The 21,889-nt window shown below is 40.0% G+C and overlaps 1 protein-coding gene and 1 long non-coding RNA gene across 5 annotated transcripts in view; one reads left to right on the forward strand and one right to left on the reverse strand.

Annotated features, from left to right (window-relative positions):
- LRRC28 (leucine rich repeat containing 28) overlaps positions 1-3,844 on the forward strand; it is a 182,511-nt gene extending 178,667 nt beyond the window's left edge. For all 4 annotated transcript variants that reach the window (XM_045058877.1, XM_003986861.6, XM_045058878.1 and 1 more), the window contains one exon: positions 3,529-3,844. In XM_045058877.1, the coding sequence (XP_044914812.1) occupies positions 3,529-3,601 (73 nt within the window). In that variant the 3' untranslated portion in view covers positions 3,602-3,844. The remainder of the gene's footprint in view (positions 1-3,528) is intronic.
- Positions 3,845-18,425: 14,581 nt separating this feature from the next.
- On the reverse strand, positions 18,426-21,681 carry LOC109501139. Its single transcript, XR_006600108.1, has 3 exons — positions 21,506-21,681; positions 21,119-21,368; positions 18,426-18,782 (listed from the first exon to the last, which is right to left on the reverse strand). It is a non-coding gene; the product is annotated as an uncharacterized LOC109501139 (long non-coding RNA).
- Positions 21,682-21,889: the final 208 nt, after the last annotated feature.

Raw genomic sequence — 21,889 nt, forward strand, 5'->3', positions numbered from 1 at the left:
GTAGTGACTCAGAACTTTTGTCACCCATTACAGGGGCTCAGGCTAACACGTTATATCCTGAGGCATATGTGAACACCCTCATTGGCCTGATCCAACCTTAGATTTAGTCCTGCTGGCTGATTTACTTAGAATCCATTTACATGCTTGCTGTCCAGGTTCCTGCTCATAAACTTTGGCAAGATCCTGCAACTTCTTCATGTACGTTCTCTTTCCCAGTAGCAGGCCTTGCAATTAATTTTCCGGATCGTGCTGGGATTTGACACCCTAAAGACCCTTGTGGCCCTAAAGACCGTGACCATTGATGGTAGTGGGTCCTGAAGAGAATAGGTACTTCCTTTTTAGGTAACTACCCCAGATGAAGTCAGTGCCATATTTTTTTTGGAAGGAAATGCTCATTGTCTTAGAAGGTAAAAAAGGCTGTTTCTGATGTGAAGAAATGTTTAGAGATATCAGAGGTTCAAGGTTCTTAGCTTTGTGTCTCTACAGAGGTTTCCATTTCAAGTGTCAGGGTCCTACCCCTTCCCAGCCAGTACCTTTACCTTAAGAGACTCCACATAAATGTACTTGTACCTTGCATGGTGACTTTGCAACCTGTACATTCAGGCTTCAGACGTGCCCCTCCTATAGTTTCATGGAATAAGAACTCCTTTAGGACCACTGCAGAAATGTAGATTCTCCCCCTATGCCTTGAGTGGAGACTTCAAGGCACGAAGCTTAATTGGGGGTAGGAATGGAGATGAGGGCCCATGAGTGATAATCTCTTTAGCAGTTGGAAGAAGCCATCTTGCTCCACAATCTCTGAATTCACTGTGATGCCATAGCAATCAAGGGCCTCAGCCATTGACTTCTCAGTGCCTTACCCTCCCTTGGCAGTCTGTTTAAGTGATACTTTGAGTACTCATGATGTCAAACCATACTGCACTTTAGCAGTACCCCATTTTTCCCTAGCAAGAACGCCCTACATGCACTTACCAGCTCAATTTCAGAATTGCACCTGGATGGACTATTTCCTTACACCCCTCCTTGTAACACTTACTAAATCGGTTGGGGAACTGGCTAGAACACACACATTAGCTGGGATTTTGGAGAGAAGTGAATGGAGAAGGCCTATTTGCAGAAGCTGAAGCAGGGTTCAGAGCACCCAGAAGGATGATAAAGTACCTGGAAACTTAGAACAGTAGGAAGCTTTGCCATCTTATCCTTCGGCCTGAAGGACTAGGGGATCTAGAGGCTGCTGAGAACCGAAGCCAACAGAGGGGCTGCCCAACAGAAGCTCTAGTCAGACAGGTAGATGGAGTGGGGTACAAATACCCAACCTTTCCACAAAAGCAAAAAGGTAACTGGCAAAAATGGTCACAATCAAAATTTTCAAAACTCTGGAAATTAACAAAAGGCTTACATCTGATGATTATTTACTTAAGCAACTGATGTTCAGTAAGAACATAGACCTTTGCAATATAATAACCCATCATAACCCTATCTTGTAATTTATAACCTTGAAAATCAAGAATCTGCAATCATAGGTAAAACCAGTATTCTAGCAGCAACTGGAAAGGGGTACCTTCTTCAAAGGTCCAATGCCAGAGCATTGTCACTGTCCTACTTGGTGGTTCACTGATAGACCCCACTTGCCAGGCTATCTTTATTTGATCTCAGAGCCCACTAATGCAAAAAGCCTCTTCTCTGAGAGTGTTTATCAAAAGCTGTCAAACCAATTACAGGCAACTGCTTAACCGTCACAGCTGCCTGAGGCAGTATGGGGCCAACGATAGACTAACCACAAAGTGAAAAAGGGAAGTCGAGGGAATAAGGTTTCTGTGGGGGCTTTATTTAAAAAGCACTAACAAATTCCTGGAAGTCTGTATGGCCACATGCATGCATAGGGATGTGAACATGCTCAGGAAAGACCCGGGAAGGCCCTGAGCTCTCCCCTCTGGCAGATTTTGAGGCTCCTTGCAAGCAGGAAGTGAAAGCTGAGGCAGAGTTGGTGCTACCCGGCAGTGTTGAAGTGTTACCGGAGCCATACAAGAAGGGGAGCTCTATCCTCCCATCGGCCAAACCTAGCTGGCAGCCAGTTGGTAAGGGAATCCAGGATTGATCCAGAAATATAAGACAAAAGAATCTACAGAGGTGGGTCTAGCTTTGCCTTGGAGGCATTAATCAATGAAGATGAAATGGTAGCAAAGCTTCTTTTGGAAGACTGTCAGAGCCCAGGGGAAAATGAATCAAAAACCCACAGAGAAACAAAATGACCAGTGGTTGCCAGAGACTTGGTGGGGAGCAGGTTGAGGAGGGGGGTGGCTCTCAGCTGCAAATGAAGACAAAGAATTTCCGGAGATAAATATATTGTGATTTTGGTGTTAGTTAACTGTTTAGTTTTCAAATCTCATTCAACTGTATACTTAACACAGGTAAATTTTATTACATGTTAATATACCTCAATTAGCTAGGCTTTTTTTTTTTTTCAACGTTTATTTTTGGGACAGAGAGAGACAGAGCATGAACGGGGGAGGGGCAGAGAGAGAGGGAGACACAGAATCGGAAACAGGCTCCAGGCTCTGAGCCATTAGCCCAGAGCCTGACGCGGGGCTCGAACTCCCGGACCGCGAGATCGTGACCTGGCTGAAATCGGACGCTTAACCGACTGTGCCACCCAGGCGCCCCTAACTAGGCTTTTAAAAAGAAGTAAAGAAAGAAATATTCAACTGCCCTAAATCCTCCTGCTATGCCTCCACTGACCTAATCTAGTCAAAAACCAGCCATCAGGCAGCTTTGGTGACAAGGTCTAGAGATAGGACCTTCGTGGGCTACAGAGAAAGGCAAAGCCTGGATTCAAGGGTAGAGACCCAGAAGACAGTCAACACAGGGGATCCTGTGGAAACAACAGTAAATTATTCTCTCCTCACAGGAGGATAGCACTTCTGGTGGGAAAAGCAGGCCTCTCATAGCTGGAGAGGTCCAGAGCGGGTCAGAGGGCTCGTGACTCCGTGTGGAAAGGTGCCGATGGGAGTTTGAGATGGGATTCCTCTGCTTTGTGGGAAGAAGACCCCCAAACTCTCTTACTCAGATTCTGAAATTACCTCTACAAACAATCTGTGTGAATACATTTGTGGGATAAAGTCCTTAAAACCACATTCTTACAAGTTCTTCAATATTAAGCGTTCTAGCTAAATTTGGTGATGTTTTCTGTTACGTGATTTTTAATAACGCATTTCAAATTTCTGTTACTGTTTTATTGGCCCTCAGAAGCGGAATTCAGACCGTAACATGGAAAAAGCTTCTTTTCCCTCAGCTGCTAAGTTGGGGGATATTATGTCATTTGAAAACTGGTAAAAGAATGAGCACACGCATACCTCACCTGATTCCAGTGCTCAGTTTTAAAAGGAAATTTACATTTCTGTTGTGTACTTTTGGGGGGCCGTGCCTTAATCCTTTACTTTAACCAAGAAAAAGACTGCCTCTCATGGAAAGAATCCTGAGACTTTCATCTGGAACTCACAGTGTTCTCTCCCTTTTTTCCCCTTCCAGGAGGACAACAGTTAGTTTTGTGGCTTACTGCTGCTCCGCCCAGTGTCTGCAGACATTTGACCTACTGAGTTGATAAACACTCGAGAGCCTCAGGAGTTTTGCCAGCTTGACACTGCAGTTGCCTGTGTATCGCACACTGTTTGTATGGCAGAGGGACGGGACGGTCCAGCCTGGCGGAACAGGCCCCTACATTCTGTCCTGTCAAATGCGGGGGACTGCAAGAACTCTCTGGAAATGTCCCGATTGAGCTCAGAGCTGAAATGCCTTCACCCTTCCCCCACCCCAAGTTGGAATAGATCCTCCCCCAAATTAAGGACCCCTTGTCTTCTGTGTTTTTCTTTTTATGTGAGTATGTCTCATAAGCAAACTATGTAGTGTGATGTGCCTCCCCAAATCCTCAAAGCAAGTTTCAGTTCCCTGAAGAACTCTCTGATTTGATAATACAGCCAGATTAACTTTTGAACACATAGACCTTCAAGGATACTTTTAATCTCCTCTCTTTCTTTACCCAGAGAATTATTTCCCCACAGATTATTCTCCCAGGTCTTTACCGGAGTCCAGCAAACTCCAATGGCCTCCAGAATATTGAATATCGGGTGGCAGAGGGGGTGGGGGGCGGGGGGGACTGGGGGGGCTGGGGGTGGAGGGGGAAGTGCCTGAGTTGGCAGCGAAGTTTAGACTCCAGTGAAGGCTCTGCCAGGGTCCCAGCATACACCCTCTGGAAAGTTACAACCCTGTTTATAAGTCTTGCAACACATTAAGAGACTTTCGTGAGGGTTTTTAAACCTAAAAACGTACATCATAAATGAAATACCCTCATATTTTGAAAGACTATTTAGAGAAAAATGATTTTTGAAATTTTTTATTTCCTAAGAAGTTTTTTGGTTTTTTGGTTTTTTTTAATATGAGAAGAGTCTGAGGAATAATTGAGGCTTCAAAAGATGTTCTCTTCTTTCTAGACGTAAACATTTCCTGGCTAATGAGAAAGGGGGAGATAAAACACATCAAAATAGGTCCTCCATGGTTACTTGTTAGATGGGTTTAGGATTAAATTTATATTGACTTTGAAATATTTTCGTTACATGTGGAAAATTCCTACTCCCGGTTTTTAGCAAAGTGATTCTAAGCACAACCTGTGCACATTTGTTTAAGTACCTGGTGCGTTAGATTATCTTCGTTTTGACCCTAGATGTCTTCTGTACTTAACATGCTATTGTCCAGATACCACTGAGAAAATACAGGAAAAGCAAGTCCAAATTCAGCCTTGGACTTTTAAAAAAAAGACCATACATGGCAAGTCTGTGAGATTATATTCTGACAGAAGAAATGCTCTTAATGGAGGAGCCACATACTTGCTCTTCCTTTGAAAGGATAGCATTTTTATGTTGCTTTGCTGCCAGATGTTCATCTGGTTGCTGCGAAGCGATTCTTTTTTAATTTTAATTATACAGAGTCTTCTCTAACACAGAACTAAAAGGGGAACAACCAAGATTTCCTTGGTAGGAAAATTATTTTCAAAAAATTTCAGACTTGTCAAAAACTTGGTTTCTGGAATCTTATTAGCTGCCCTAAATCTGTAATGCTAGGCTCTAACAGTGCTAAAAATCCTACACGGTTCCTGACGAATGTGTGATCTTTTCACAGTCACACCACCTGCTGCCCGGAAAGCAGACTATCCACGTAGAATGGTGAAGACAGAACATTCCCGTGCGTTCCAACTGCATTTCCACTGTTCCTACTTCCTCTTGTCCCTTTCATAAGTTGGCCTGTTCAGCCTTCACATTTCAAAGGCTTTTAGTATAATAGGAACTGAAGATCTGTATCAAAATATAACACTTCTTTCATCCTCTGGAATAATTGAAGCTGTAGCGTAACCCCTACATGTACATAAGTTGGCAGCTAAAAAATGTGGCATGAAACTTCACAAATGTGATTCAGGCCTAAGTGGCTGCTGCCTCTATCATGTTAGCGACGGTAAATACATTGCAGCATCTTTCGGTGTCACCCTCTATAATCCTGCGTCCTCAAATGGAGCCGAGAAATGTGCTAACCTGATATTCAGGTTTCTTGTTGAGTTAGGGATATGTACTACCTTTGTCTTAAGTTGTTTGAAATTTGACAAAGACACTTACAATCCAAGCCTCCTCTCTGTTGCCATTGTGAACGGTGCGCTTTCAATAGCAGCAGTAGGCTAGGCAGACAACCTTCTAGGGCAGTCTCAATCTTAATCCCCGGTGCAGCACCTAGTTTAATTGATGAGCAATGGAACTTACAATCTGGCCTCCATGGTGCTTTTCATCATGAAAATTTTTGTGCTGGATTCACTGATGTCATTCTTAACCCTTTGATACTATAAAGGAATGTTGCAGACTGGAGAAAATTTGCCCATATGCTATGTATTTGAATTGAGTCCAGAGCTTTGCAGAAAATTCTACGGTTATTCTACAGTATATGTGTTTTCTTAAGCAATAGTTATACTAGGTAGATACTTGATACAATTATAATAATGCAAAAAAGAAAAGTGACTTACTTGAAAAATGCAGTCTGTTCAGGGAAGTTTACCTCAGCAATCTGATATGTGGTTAATGGTAAATTTTTAAATCTAGGGTACCCTGTTGGGCAGAGGCCTTCTTATGACCTAGTGCAAAGGGAGTCCATTTTAAGTGGCTTATCCTATCAGTGTTCTTCAAAATGCCTAATTGTGATCATACCAAAATCCTTGCTTATATAACGTTGCACAGACAAAATATTGCATCTTCAGTGAATAAAATCTATATTTTGAGCACATTTTAAAACTTTCAAAAATGATCAGTACACAGAAGAGCCCTGGCTGCTGGAGGATGCACTCCGATGAACAGAGAAGAAAGATGACCTCTTTTGTTACCTAGCCCTTCTCTTCCAGAAAAGTGAGGTATACATTAAATATCTTGGTCCACGTACTTCACGATCACTAAAACCTTTCACAACTGACTTGTCTCACTAGTTCAGTGTACATCTCACTTCTCTTCCATATTTAACAGAACAAATTACAATTGTTTACAGTTACAAAAAAAGCCTTTAGCATCACTTGGCTTACTGAGGCATTGCACATAGCTTTCCCTGAAATATATACCTATTGAATAATCTCTGGGAACTTTCAAAGCCAATTTAAAAGATTATTAATAGTGAAATTAGGTTTCTGTTTCCTGGATTGAAAAATCAGGCCTTTTTGTATCTTTACTGCAGAAAGCTTAAACATGATGCATTACTTCAGAAATCAAAACATTTTCATTCAGATGATTTATGAACATGGATTCCTAACTGGGCCAACACTAATGCAACCTGATGTAATTAAATATTGAAATGTAAATTCATTTCACAGACTTGTAAACACTCTCTTTTTAGGAATCTTATTTCAAAATGTATCCTTACATAACCCTGGCCATTTTACTATGTCTTTATTTTTGTGGTTTCCACTGACTCCTGCTTCCTCCTAATGAGGCTCTCCTACATTTTTACCAGGAATTCAGTGAATATTTTGCCTTCTCCTAAACAGGGGAGATTTTTTTTATATAAATGCATATTTTTGGAAATTAGCTCTGTGTCTGTGTACAAATCATCCAAGTCTCACTGCCCCTACCCAGAAGGTACCTCCCCGTGTCATCAGCTAATAGACCTGGATGAAACACAAGTGTCTCTAAAAATGGGATTGATCAGAGGTCAGTGACTGTTATCCTTACTCAGGAAAAGAGATTGCTTCACAGGCTAAGATGTTCTCTTTGAAGCATGACTATATGGTTCCTTGTTGTTTGGAGACAGAAGAGTACTGGTTGCCCAGGGTGGTGGCTGGGCAGAAGGTAGAGCGTGTGAAGATCATTTCTACATGTAATTAAGAAACTTGGAAGGGTTGGCAAGCTTTTTTTCCATTCACCTTACAGTAGAGTGTGGATTATCCTTTCTACCTGTGTTCAAGAGTTACCAGGTTTTGCTTCTCAAAATGTTCTTGAGACTAGAAATCCTTGATCAATCAATTGATCTATTTTCCTTCCCTCCTTTTTTTTTTTTTTTTTTTTTTTGTACAATGAAAAGATTTTTTAAAACTCTGAGTCTGTCTACTGAAAAACTATGGCAACATTCACTTGGACAGTGGACATTTTCTAAAACTTATATTGTATCCAGTTTGGTTGTTCTTATAGCTATTTCTGTTTATAGAATAGTTGAGCTTCAATCATGCAGATGCCTAGAAATGTTGATGATGGTAGCTTCATTGTTTTAGCCAGATTCATTTTGTTAAAAATAAAAGAGCATTAAATACTTTGAGCCAGCAAAAATGATGGAGTAAGGACCTCCAAAAATTCTCCCCTCCATAAAAGCAAGAAGAAAATTGTCAAAACATGTCAGAATCAACTTTTTTTCAGAACTCTGGATATTAACCAAAGGTTTACAGCAATCCAAGGAATATTTATTCAAGAGAAAAAGCTGAATATCAGAACAGTAAGCTTTGTAGCATTCTAGTTTGCCCTATTTCTATCCCCATCCCCCACCCCAACTGGAAAACCAACAATCTACAATCAAGGTAGAAGCACTTGTGTAGAAGCCACTGGAGGGGGCAGAATGGGGTTGGAACTCCTTCAAAGCCGTATTCCTAGAGAATTGTCATTATTTAACTTGTCTGGTGATTCCCTGGAAGATCTCATTTGCAAGAGTGTCTTTATTTTGCCTGATCAGAGCTTGCTGGGTGTGAAAAGCCTTTTCCACAGGGACATTTATTAAAAAAAAAAAAAAAAAAAAAAAAAAAATCAGAGCCAGTTGTGGCTGCCTGAAGCAATGGATAACCATTGGAGCAAACAATAGGCTCGCCAAAAACTTAAAAGGAAAAGCTGAAGAATGAGGTATTTATAGCACTTTTGAGAAGCTCTGATATTCCTGGGAATTTGGATGGTAATGCTCACGCATGGGGCTTTACACACACCAAGGATTTTAAGCCTCAGGAAAGACCCCAAAACATCCTACATTCTCAGGTTGACTGAGGGCCTGCACAAGCGGAAGGTGAAGCCTAAGTCAGAGTTCCTCGTTTAATGTTGAAGTGTGTCCCAACATGCACAGGAAGCCCTCAACAGACATTAGGAGAATTATTGGTTTCAGGTTCCAATCATTAGCTTACCACAAAACCACCTGAGTGAAATGTAAGTGACCATCATTACAAAGAGTAGAGACCTTACAGAAATGAGTCCCTATACAAACAAAACCCAGCAACTACATCAAACCTTTGGCAAAGGGTAAGCAAATCTAATTTTCAGAGTTCCCCCATTATTATTTAAAATACAGAGTTTTCCTCAAAAAACTATGAGACATGCAAAGAAACAAGAAAGCATGTCTCATACACAGGAGAAAAAGTGAATAAACTATACCTGAGGAAGTCCAGACATTGGACTTTGTAAACAAAAACTTTAAACCAGCTATTTTAAATATGTTTAAGTAACTCAAGTATGGAAATGTCTCACCAAATGCAAAATATCAATAAAAAGAAATTATAAAATAGAACCACATATAAATTCTGGCATTGAGATACAATAAGTGAAATGAAAAATCCCTGAAAGGTGCTCAGCATCAGATTTGAGCAGGCAGAAGAAAGAATCAGCATACTTGAATATAGGTCAGTTGAGATTATCCAGTGTGAGGAACAGAAGAAAAAATGAAAAATGAGAGAATCTCAGAGGCCCATGGGATACCATCAAACGTGCCAACATGTATAATTCAGGGAGTCCTATTAGGGGAGAAGAGAAAGACAAAGAATATTTGAAAGAATAATGACTAAAGACTTCAAAATTGGGTGAAAAACATTAATTTACATACCCAAGAAACACAGTGAGTGCCAAGTAGGATAAACTCAAGACACCCATTCCTGGGACACCTGGATGACTCAGTTTGTTAAGTGTCCCACTTTGGCTCAGGTCATGATCTTCTGGTTCATGAGTTAGAGCCCCATGTTGGGCTCTGTGCTGACAGCTCAGAACCTGAAGTGTGCTTTAGATTCTGTGCCTTCCTCTCTGCTCACCCCCTTTTTTCTTTCTCTGTCAAAAATAAACAATTTTTTTTTCATAAAGAGGTCCATGCCTGGACATACAATCACACTGTCAAAAGATAAAGACAAGGAAAGAATCTCAAAAGCAGCAAGAGAGAAGCTACTTGTGTGTATGGGATTCTCATCAGAAATCACGGAGGCCAGAGGCAGTGGGATGACATAAAGTGCTAAAGTAAATGACTGTTAATTCTATATCCAACAAAACTATCTTTAAGAAATGAAGGATAAAGTAGGACATTTCCAGATAAACAAAAAGAATTCATCATTAGCAAGCCTGCTCTACAAAAAAATAAATAAACAGGGCCCTTCTGGCTGAAATGAAAGGATAATACAAAATAACTCAAATCCACATGAAGAAATAAAGAGCATGAATAAAGGTAATTACATGGGTAAATATAAAATATAGCAAAAATGCAGTTTTTGTTTGTAACTCTTTTCCTCTTATCTGATTTTTTCTTCCTCTCTCTCTCTCTCTCTCTCTCTCTCTCTCTCTGTCACTCCCCTCTCTCTCTCTCTAAAAAGAACATTAAAAAAATTAAATCTCTAATTAAAAAAAAATAGACTTTGAGGCAAAAATTGTTACTAGAGACCAATACAATTACATAATGATAAAGGATCAATCCATCAAGAAGTAATTATGCACATATGTATACCTAACAACAGAGCTTCAAATACATAAAGAACTGATAGAATTGAAGGGAGAAATGGACAATTCAATAATAACATTTGGAGACTTTAGTGCCTCGCTTGCAGTAATAGATAGAATAACTAGACAGAAAGTCAACAAATAGAAGGCTTCAACAATACTTTAAGCCAGGTAGACCTCACAGACATCCATAGAACATTATACTCAATAACAGCAAAATGCACATTCTTTTAAAGTGCACATGGAACATTCCCTGGGGTAAATCATATGTTAGGTCATTAAACAAGTCTTAATATTTTTAATAGGATTTCAAATCATACAAAGTATGTTCTCTGACCACAGTCGAATGTAATTAGAAATAAATAGCAGAAGGAAATTTGGGAAATTCACAAATACATGAATATTAAATAATACATTCCTAATGTAGCCGATGAATCAAAGAAGGAATTACAAAGGAAATTAGAAAATTCCTTAAGATTAATGAAAATGAAGACACAACATATCAAAACATATGGGATTCAGCTAAAGCAGTACTTAAAGGGTAATATATAGGTATAAATGTCTATGTTTACAAAATAAAGGTCTTAGATGAATTACCTAACCTGCAACCTCAAGGAACTAGAAAAAAAAAAAAAAAAAACTAAACCTAAAGGAAGCAGAACAAAGGAATAATACAGATTTTAGTCAAAATAAATGAAATAAAGAACAGGAAAAATAATAAATAAAATTGAAACCAAAACTTCAATATATGAGTGAATAAAAAGAACAAAAGTTGGTTCTTAGAAAAAAATCCACAAAACAGAAATGCCCTTAGCTACACCAGGAAAAAAATAAAGAAGACTCAAATTACTAAAATCAGGAATGAAATGTTACTGCCAATCTTTTAAAAATAAAAGAATTATAAGGGAATTTAGATGCCAACAAGTTAGAGAACTTAGATGAAATGAAGAAATTTGTAAAAAGACACAAACCCCCAAACTGACTCAAGAATAAAAAAAGATTAAATTTATCTAAAAAAAGAGATCTAATTAGGAACCAAAAAGGATTGTACAAAGAAAAGTCTAAGAATGAATATATCTTCACTGGTGAATTCTATAAAATATTTGAAGGATAATTAACACCAATTTATTCATAAACTCTTGTAAGAAAATAATGTAATGCACTACATGGTTAGAATGAAGGACAAAGACAACATAATTATCTCAGTAGATGCAGAAAAAGTTTAATATTTGACAAATGCTTTAAAATTAAGATGTTTAACAAAGTAAAACTAGAAGGGAACTTCCTCAACCTGATCAATGACATCTATGAAAAACCTATAGCTAACATCATATTGGTGGCAAAATGTAAGTTTTCAGCCTAATATCAGGAACAAGACAAAGATGTCCCCCTTACCACCTCTATTCAAATTTGTATTAGAGGTTGTAGCCCAGGCAATAGGCAAGAAGAAGAAATATAAAACATCCGGTTTGGAAACAAAGGATTAAAACTATATTTTCAGATAACATGATCTTGTGTATAGAAAATCATAAGGAATACACACAAACACACACACACACACACACACACACACACACACAATTAGAGCTAATAAAGATTCAACAAGGTTGCAGGATACAGAATTAATATATGAAAGTTAATTAGTTTTTATACATATGCAATGAATAACCCAAAAAGGGAATTAAATTACATTTACAACAGCATTAAAAAGAATAAAATACTTAAGAACAAATTAACAAAAGAAGCACAAGACTTACCCACTGAAAACTGCAAAACATCACTGAAAAAATTAAAAACCTGAATAAATGTAAAGAAATGCTATGCTCATGGATTGGGAGACCGCCATATTGTTAAGACTGCAATATTCCCCAAATTAATCTACAGATTCAGTGCAAATCCCTATCAAAATACCAGCTGCATTTGTTGCAGAAATGAACAGGCTGATCCTAAAATTCATATGGAAATGCAAGAGACCCAGAATAGCCAAAATAATATTGAAAAAAAGGAACAAACTTGTAGGACACACACTTCCCAATTTCAAAACCTCCTACACAGCTACATTAATTAAGACTGTGTGATCCTGGCATAAAGATAGACATGTACATCAATGGAATAAAATTGAGAATCCAAATAAACTATTACATTTATGGTCAATTTATTTTTGACAAGAGTGCCAAGACAACGTAATGAGGGAATGAATAATCTTTTTAACAAACAAATGGTGCTAGAACAACTGGATAACCACATGCAACAGAATTAAACTGGACCATTACTTCATACCACCTGCAAAAATTAGCTCAAAGGGATTAAAGACCTAAATGTAATAACTAAGATAAAAAACTCTTAGGGGCACCTGGGTGGCTCAATCAGTTGAGTGTCCCACACTTGATTTCAGCTCAGGTCATGATCTCATGGTTAATGAGTTTGAGCCTCAGATTGGGCTCTGTGCTGACAGTCCACAGCCTGCCTGGGATTCTCTCTCTCTCTCTCTCTCTCTCTCTCTCTCTCTCTCTCTCCTTCCTCTGCCTGTGCTATCTCTCTCTCTCTCTCCCTCTCTCTCCCTCTCTCTTTCTCCCTCTCTCTCTTTCTCTCAAAATAAACTTAAAAAATCTCTTAGAAAAAAACATAAGTATAAATCTTCATGATGTTGGACAAATCAAATTTCTTAGATATGACACCAAAAGCACAAGCAAACAAAGAAAAAATAAACAAGTTATACTTCATCAAGATTAATAACTTTTGTTCCTCAAATGACACTATCACAAAAGTGAAAAAAAAAACCCCACAGAATGGGAATAATTATTTCCAACTGTATATCTGATAAGGGCCTAGTATTCAGTATATATAAAGAAGTCTAACAACTCAACAATTAAAAGAAAAGAACTCCAAATAAAAATTAGGTACAGGATGAGGCACATCGGTAGCTCAGTCATTTGAGCGTCAGACTTCAGTGCAGGTCATGATCTCCTGGTTCATGAGTTTGAGCCCCACATCAAGCTCTCTGCTGTGTGGAGCCCATTTTGGAACCTCTGTCTCCCTCTTTCTGCCACTCCTCCCTGTGTGTGCACATGTTTGTGTGCACTCTCTCAAAAATAAATATTAAAAAAAATCTTTTTAATTAGGTAAAGGATTAGAATAACATTTCTCTAAAGAAGGTATCTAAATGTCCAATAAGCACATGAAAGTATAGTCAACATCATTAGTCATTAGGGAAATGCAAATCAAAATCACAATGAGATACCACTTCACACCCACTAGGGTGGCTATAAACAAAAAGATGGACAATGACAAGGGTTGCCAAGGACATGGAATAACTGAAATCTAATTGTTGGTGGAGATTATGAACTGTACAATGATGACTCATCTGTTTTGGAAAACAGATTGGCAGTTCCTCAAAAGGTTAAACCTGAGTTAGCCTATGAGCCAGAATGTGACACCTAAGTACCTAAGAAAATTCAAAATTTATGTCCACACACAAGTGTGTACACAAATGTTTATATTCATAACAGTCAAAAAGTAGAAAGAATTCTAATCCCCATCGATGAATGAATGGATGAATACATATGGTGTATTCATATGATGAAATATTACCAGCCATGAGAAGGAATGAAGTACTCACACATGCTACAACGTGAATAAACCTTGAATACATGACAAAAAACAGACACAAAAGGCCACATATTGTATGCTTCCATCTATGTGAAATGTTCAGAATAAGCCAATTCATAGAAACAAAGTAGATTAAGGGTTGCCAGGAGCTAGGGGGAGGGGGAAATGGGGATTGACTGCTTATGGGTGTGTACTTTCTTTTTGGGGTGATGAAAATGATCTGGAGTTAGTGGTGACGGTGTCACAACCTTGTGAATATACTAAAAACAACCGAATCTCACAGTTTCAGTGAGTTTGGGTGAATTTTATGTGAATAATATGAATTTTATGTGAATTATATCTCAATCTTAAAATCAAAGACGGTGATGCAAATTTACATATCTGTTGATGAACTAATTTTGGATAGACCAACAATCTTTCCAAAAGCCATGAATGAAGCTGCCCATCTCTATGGCTGTGAAATGGATGAAAACTCAGTGTTAACAACGTATCTAGTTTCAGAGTCTGTCCTCACTGGTTAACACCAGCATCAAGCCAATTCTGCAGTAGTTTAAAAATTCCACTTGGTGAGTTCTCCAGCTCACTTAATCCATTGATCAGTCACCATCCCAGTGTGGGCCTCTCAAACCAAAGCCCACTGAAAGTAAGACACCATGAAATTAATGTGTTTGAAAATAGAGGGGCGCCTGGATGTTTAAGTCGGTTAAGTGTCCAACTTCAGCTTAGGTCATGATCTCACGGTTTGTGAGTTTGAGCCCCACATTGGGCTCTGTGCTGACAGCTGAGAGCCTAGAGCTTGCTTCAGATTCTGTGTCTCCCGCTCTCTCTGCCCCTCCCCCACTCATGCTCTGTCTCTCTCAAAAATAAACATTAAAGAAAATATTTTGTGGCACAAAAACAGATCAATGGAACAGAATAGAGAACCCAGAAATGGACCCACAAACATGTGGCCAACTAATCTTTGAGAAAGCAGGAAAGAATATCCAATGGAATAAAGACAGTCTCCTCAGCAAATGGTGCTGGGGAAACTGGACAGCGACATGCAGAAAAATGAACCTGGACCACTTTCTTACACCATACACAAAAATAAACTCAAAATGGATGAAAGACCTAAATTTAAGACAGAAAGCCATCAAAATCCTTGAGGAGAAAGCAGGCACAAACCTCTTTGACCTCGGCCGCAGCAACTTCTTGACACGTCTCTGGAGGCAAGGGAAACAAAAGCAAAAATGAACCATTGGGACCTCATCAAAATAAAAAGCTTTTGCACAGCTTAGGAAACAATCAGGAAAACTAAAAGGCAACTAACGGAATGGGAGAAGATATTTGTAAATGACATATCAGATAAAGGGTTAGTATCCAAAATCCATAAAGAACTTACCAAACTCAACACCCAAAAAACAAATAATCCAGTGAAGAAATGGGCAAAAGATATGAATAGACACCTCTCCCAAGAAGACATCCAGATGGCCAACCAACACATGAAAAAATGCTCAACATCACTCACAATCAGGGAAATACAAATCAAAACCACAATGAGATATCACCTCACACCTGTCAGAATGGCTCACATTAACAACTCAGGCAACAACAGATGTTGGCAAGGATGCAGAGAAAGAAGGTCTCTTTTGCACTGCTGGTGGGAATGCAAACTGGTGCAGCCACTCTGGAAAACAGTGTGGAGGTTCCTCAAAAAATTAAAAATAGAACTACCCTATGTCTCAGCAATTGCACTACTAGGTATTTATCCAAGGGACACAGGTGTGCTGTTTTGAAGGGGCACATGCACCCCAATGTTTATAGCAGCACTATCGACAATAGCCAAAGTATGGAAAGAGCCCAAATGTTCACTGATGGATGAATGGATAGAGAAGATGTGGTATATATATATGATGGAGTATTAGTAGTCAATCAAAAAGAATGAAATCTTGCCATTTGCCACTACGTGGTTGGAACTGGAAGGTATTAAGGTAAGTGAAATTAGTCAGAAGAAGACAAATATCATATGACTTCACTCATATGAGGAATTTAAGATACAAAGCAGGTGAACATAAGGGAAGGGAAACAAAAATAATATAAAAACAGGGAGGGGGACAAAAGACTCAAGTATAGAGAACAAACAGAGTTACTGGAGGGGTTGTGGGAGGGGGGATGGGCTAAATGGGTAAGGGGCATTAAGGAATCCATTCCTGAAATCATTGTTGCACCATATGCTAATTTGGATGTAAATTAAGCAATAAAAGATTTTAAAAATAAATTAATTTAAAAAATTTCTTGAAGGGGCGCCTGGTTGGCGCAGTCGGTTAAGCGTCCGACTTCAACCAGGTCACGATCTCGCGGTCCGGGAGTTCGAGCCCCGCATCAGGCTCTGGGCTGATGGCTCGGAGCCTGGAGCCTGTTTCCGATTCTGTGTCTCCCTCTCTCTCTGCCCCTCCCCCGTTCATGCTCTGTCTCTCTCTGTCCCAAAAATAAATTTAAAAAAACATTGAAAAAAAAATTTAAAAAATTTCTTGAAAATACAATCAAGTGGAAAATTCTGTAAAGTACTAGGAAGCCATATTTGCTTTTTTTTTCTAGTTTGCAATCCCATGTCTTGGCACCATTTTTACCTGGAACAAAAATGTAAAGGGAGGTATTCTTTACTACAGGTCCTATCTTTTAAGCATAATTATTAAATATTTGTGTTTATTTTATCAGGTATTCCAAAAACACATTAATCCAAGGCTGTTCAGAATTCTCTGAAACTGATAAAAGTCACTATTAGATATATTGGCCAAATAACTACACCCTGTTTGAGGATAGTCAGCCTAATTTAGTAAACCAAAACTATGTCTAGATTTTAAATAAAATGTAGGGATTTTTAAATTGTATGTAAGAAACAGTAGTTATATCTGGCTCTATTCAGGAATATGCTCTTTATTTTTAGTTGATTGGACTGGTAAAGAATTTAAAGAGAAAAAAATGGAAAATCCAATTGTAATATTGTTAGTTTTATCTTTCTATTTGAAATAATACAGGTAAATTATTTTTTGAGCTATTACTACTGAGTTCTGTACATTGATTATATAATTAAATCATGCATAAAAGCAGTTATTAGACCATCCTAAAAGGAAAAACCTGTTCTTTTTAATTTACCTGTTCTTTTTAATCTAATTAATCTAAGACTTCCTGCAAGTATTCTCTATCCAGGTAATTTTTTCAAGGTTTCATAATTCATATGAAAGTAGCCTTTTTCTGATTACAAAAGCAGGGTGCCTGGGTGACTCAGTCAGTTAAGCATCCAACTCTTGATTTCCGCTCAGGTCATGATCTCACGGTTTCGTGAGTTCGAGCCCCGCATTGGGCTCTGTGCTGATGGTGCAGAGCCTGCATGAGATTCTCTCTCTCCCTCTCTCTTCCCCTCCTACCCCTCACACACTCTCTCTCTCTCTCTCAAAAATAAATAAAAAAAAAAAGCAACACTGCAGGCTAGAGGAAAGCAATGAAGAAAACCTTCCCATCCTAGTAACACCCTCCTCCCCCTTTCCGCCCCCCCCCCTGCCCCCACCAATCTTTGGATGAGTGTTTGTCTATCTTCTCACTCAGAATTTTCTATGAATCCTACACACACATGTGGATTTACCTGGATGGCATCTTAGTATACCTACTATTTTATAACCTGCTTTCTTCACATGATGTATTATAAAAATTCACATCAATAAGTACAGATATACGTAATCACTGCATAGAATTACAGTTCTACCAATATTATGTAACATATTATATATATTTAATATACTGCCAGACAAAAATATATTTTTGTTTCTAATGTAGTTGAAAATAAAAAATTTTCCCCCATTTCTTTAGGACCAACTCATTTGGGAAAGCATGTGGGAGAGGGATGCTTCTTGAAGCCAGTAGAGTAGTGCACTACTAATTTCCTAAGCACACATCACCAGCTTCACTCTCTTCAACCAGAGCAATCTTGGGAAACTTCACCCTTTTATTTAACGTCAAATTCTCTGGGACTAGACACCTGAACTAGGATGTAATTCAAAAGGTACTTTTATTTGTGTCACTGTCTAGGCTGCCACCACCAGTTGTAGTTTCCAGGAAAGAGTTTTCCCCCCAAACATTTCCATATATAGATACATTTGCTTTATATATTTGTATTTATGTTTATATTTAGAACAGCAATAAAAACATGACCTGGAATTTGATTAAGCTGTTGTTTACTATTAAATTGATAGCATTCACAGCCGATTCACCACCAACATATTTAGAGTTAGCCTAATAATCTGGGGTCACTGCAAAAATAAGATCCGGGATCCAGCTTTAAGAGAAGCAGCTCACAGACAGAGCCGCATTCATGGCAAGGAGAAAATGGCATCGAAAAGACGAGGTGGCAGCAGGAGGGACGTGAGTCAGCTGCAGAGGCAAACCGCACCCTTTGGGGGAGTTTCCCGGCTCACGTCCAAGTAACAGGAATTCTGGAGACTTAGGAAGTGTGAAGAGCAAAGACATTAGACTAAGGAGAAAAGCAAGTGGGGCAGGGGGCGGGGATGGGGGTGGGGGGAGAGATGATGGCAAATACCACTGTTCCGGAGGAAGGCATTTACTTAAAACAAAGGCGTGCATAATTTTAGCTGTACCCATGTTTCCTTCTCATCCTCTTTTGCTTTAACAATATGTACCCCGGTTGAGTGAAACAGAATGGAAATTTAAGGAAGGACGTTGAATTGGGTGCCTTGGGTATTCTCCCCTGCCTCTGGCCCACCGCGGTGGTGGTGCTGCTATGATTCCAAGGGCCCGGGTTTTGCTGGCGCCAGGTGCTCACCCCCTGAGGCTGAGCCTGCTTCTCGGCTGGGGGTGGGTGGCCTGGAGGAGGTCTTGCTGGCTCTGCGGTGGCGGCTCCCCTGGAGCTCTTGGGTTCGGTGTTCAGGGTATTCAGGAAGCCTAGACAGAACACGAGGGAGCCCATCTCTGTTTACCCTGTAGGAGGCTAAGGTTGGGGGGTGGGGGGGGGGTGGATATTCGAAGGTGAAGATAAGCCCTGAAGTTTTGCAGGTCGTTAAACAAGCCCTAATTGAATGAGATCCACGATTTCAGAAGAAATGGTGCATGATCCTTTCCAAAAGAGCCCTGGATGTGCAGGGCTTGGCAGAGGAAGAAGCGTGCAGAAATTCTGAAACTCTAAAGGCAAGCATGGAGGGATGCTCGGGGGGGCTCCCTCAAGGGGCGACTGGCGACCTACTCTGATTTCAGCCCAGGTCATGATCCTGGGATCGAGCCCTGTGTTGGCCTCTGCGCAGAGCATGGAGCCCGCATGGGATTCTCTCTCCCCCTCCCTCCCACTGCCCCCTCTCCCTCTCCTTCTCTCTCTCTCAAATTAAAAAAATAATAAATTGGCCTTAAAAAAAAAAAAAGTCAAGCATGGAAATGTGACATGGAGGAACAAGATTATCTGATACCTACAAATATCAGAAAGAACAAGAAATGACTTGAATTTTGCCTGTGCCTGTGACTACCTGAAGGAGCTGTCTTCACATGCCACCTTCCTTTGGGACAGTCCTGCCCAGTCCCCTATCTTTGCATGGATCTCACTGATGGATCTGAACTGGCAACCTCATTTCAGAGAATGTGGAAAATTCCTTAAATAGAATTCGTCACGCCCCACCCCACCTCACCCTCAGGTTTTCTCAGGGTTCTTCTCAGCCCCTTTGCCAAACTTGTAGGTGATGTGTGCAAATGTGGGTAATTTCTACTTCAGATCAGTTACTCTGTTTCTGTGAGATGATTCACATTATTTGTACATAAATGTTTTAGTGAGTTGTAGTAGCCATCATCTGCAAAACTGCATTGTCCACATTATCAATTTTACAATCACCTCTACTCTACTTGTATTCAAGGAGCCTTCTAGAAGTATCTGAAAGTTTATTTTGGACCACTTCTACGTCATGTCTTTCACTAGCATCTAAAAGAGCCAATCTCGCTCGAGCCTTCATCTGAAAACGTGCCATCTGGCACCTTATCACCCTAAGTTGCTGAGACACTGCACACTTTTTAGTTTTAGTTAAGTGGCTCCTTTCTTTTTTAACCAGCATCTTCCTCACACTAACACTTTTTAATGGTATTTTTACTATTCGAAGTAACATACAAAGCATTCACCTCTAAGTGACATCCTGGTTCCTCTTGATAAAAGGAAAAAAATCCAAATGGGACTGAAATCTGGAAAGGGAGCTCACCCAGACCAGCAAACTCAGAGGGAATTGGGGGGGGGGGGGAATTCAATGTCCACCAAGTTTGTAAAGCATTAAAAATAATTCTCCTCCCAACCCCACCCTGTCTTGTACTTAGGAAGAAAGAATGCAGGGTATAAATAATGAATGAATAGAATAAATAGATATGACGGGGATGACGTGTGTAAAAACAACTGGTCATACTTTTAGACTTGTGAAGTCAATTCTTTAGCTATGTTTTGCCCTATATAGAGGCTTAAGAATATTCAGATGTGTATCTGTTACACGAAATAATCACTTCAGTTCTAAAAATACTCTCCTGCTACTAACTCAATTAAAAAAAAGTGCAGCAGGAAAGCTTAATTAAGCTTTCTAGGTTGTTAAAACTCTGCTTCCAGAAAAAAACTATACTATTCTTAGAGTCCCCCAGTCCAATTGCAAAGAACAACTAATGTGTTATCAGTCCAGAAATGGTTCCTTTCTTGTGCTTAGCACTGAGATCATTGCATGGGATTTTAATTGAGTAAACCCAGACTGTGCTGGGCAGCTGAAGAGAACTTTGTTCTACGAGTAACATCAGCCTCAGGAGAGCAGAATTGACAAGACGCCAAATTCCTTCAAGAAATTTGGGACTAGTTGAAACCACCCTACCCCACCTTGCTTTGATGATGGCAATTGATGATAAGTTTTAATTTTTCAGCACCTGGTGTTAACAGCAGTGTGCCCAGATCCAAAACAACAACAAAGAAAGAACTAAAACATCATTTACAGATTGGCAACATGTCCCAGAACCCACAGAGGGAGCAGAGAGTAGCAGGGTGAGGAGAGAAACCTGATTCCCTCTCCAAACATCATAAATGAGAAAATCCAACCTGCCGAAAGGCTACACAAAACAGTCAAGAAACGTGTTGTTGGGGGGTCTGGGAAAGGAACCCATAGGCAGGGCTGGGAATGGCTTTAAGTAGATTCAAAGGCTGAGCCCTCGGGAGACACAGTCTGGGGACAACACGTGCCCCTCAGACGCAGGACTTGACTAAGACGCTAATAACCCACCCTGGGTTTCAGGCCAGGTGCCAAGTGGTGCGGGGCACAACCTGGTGTGGGGATCTGCACGGGACCAAGTGTCCAAGATGAGCAGCCCGAAGATCAGAAGAAAACCAAGGCTCTCCAAGGAAAATGATGAGGTATAGCTAAGGTTTCTCCGTCACAGGACACACTTCAAAGTGGCAGGTGCGGTGCTAGGCTCTGGGGATTCAAAAGTGAACAGTCCAGGGCTGGGGCCTGCCTCCAGGGAGTGGATGTTCTAGTAAAAGAAAATAGACAGTAAACAAAAATATACCCAAATGGATAGTAACAAAGCATGGCAAGTGTTAGGAAGGCAAACAGAAGGTACTAGGAACTTCACCCTTGATCTCTGGCCCGACAGGCTCCTCCTCCTACCTGTCTCTGTCTTTGGCTCCTCCTTCTCCTTCCACTCACTAAGTTAACACAGGCCCCAAGGTGTTGGACTAAGGGTCTGCTCAGCATTCTTGTCCCGACCACTCTGCATCCACCACTGCCAAGAGCTTCCACCTTCGCCTTAAAAAAACTGCCTTCTCAATTTCATCCAGGCCTGATCATGTCCCCGAGGCCTGACCTGACCACGCCCCCAGGCCCAGCTGACCAGGCCTCCAGGGCTGGCCTGCCTCCTCGGCCCCAAGAAAACTCCAGGGCTCATTAAAACAAGGTTGTGGTGATGGCAGCAGTAATAACCGCTGAATTCTGCACTGAAAATGCGCGAGTTTTATGGTACGTAAATTATACTTCAGTGAAGCTTTAGGAAAC

This window comes from Felis catus, chromosome B3 (assembly GCF_018350175.1).
Source record: "Felis catus isolate Fca126 chromosome B3, F.catus_Fca126_mat1.0, whole genome shotgun sequence".
NCBI classification, from domain to species: Eukaryota; Metazoa; Chordata; class Mammalia; order Carnivora; family Felidae; genus Felis; species Felis catus.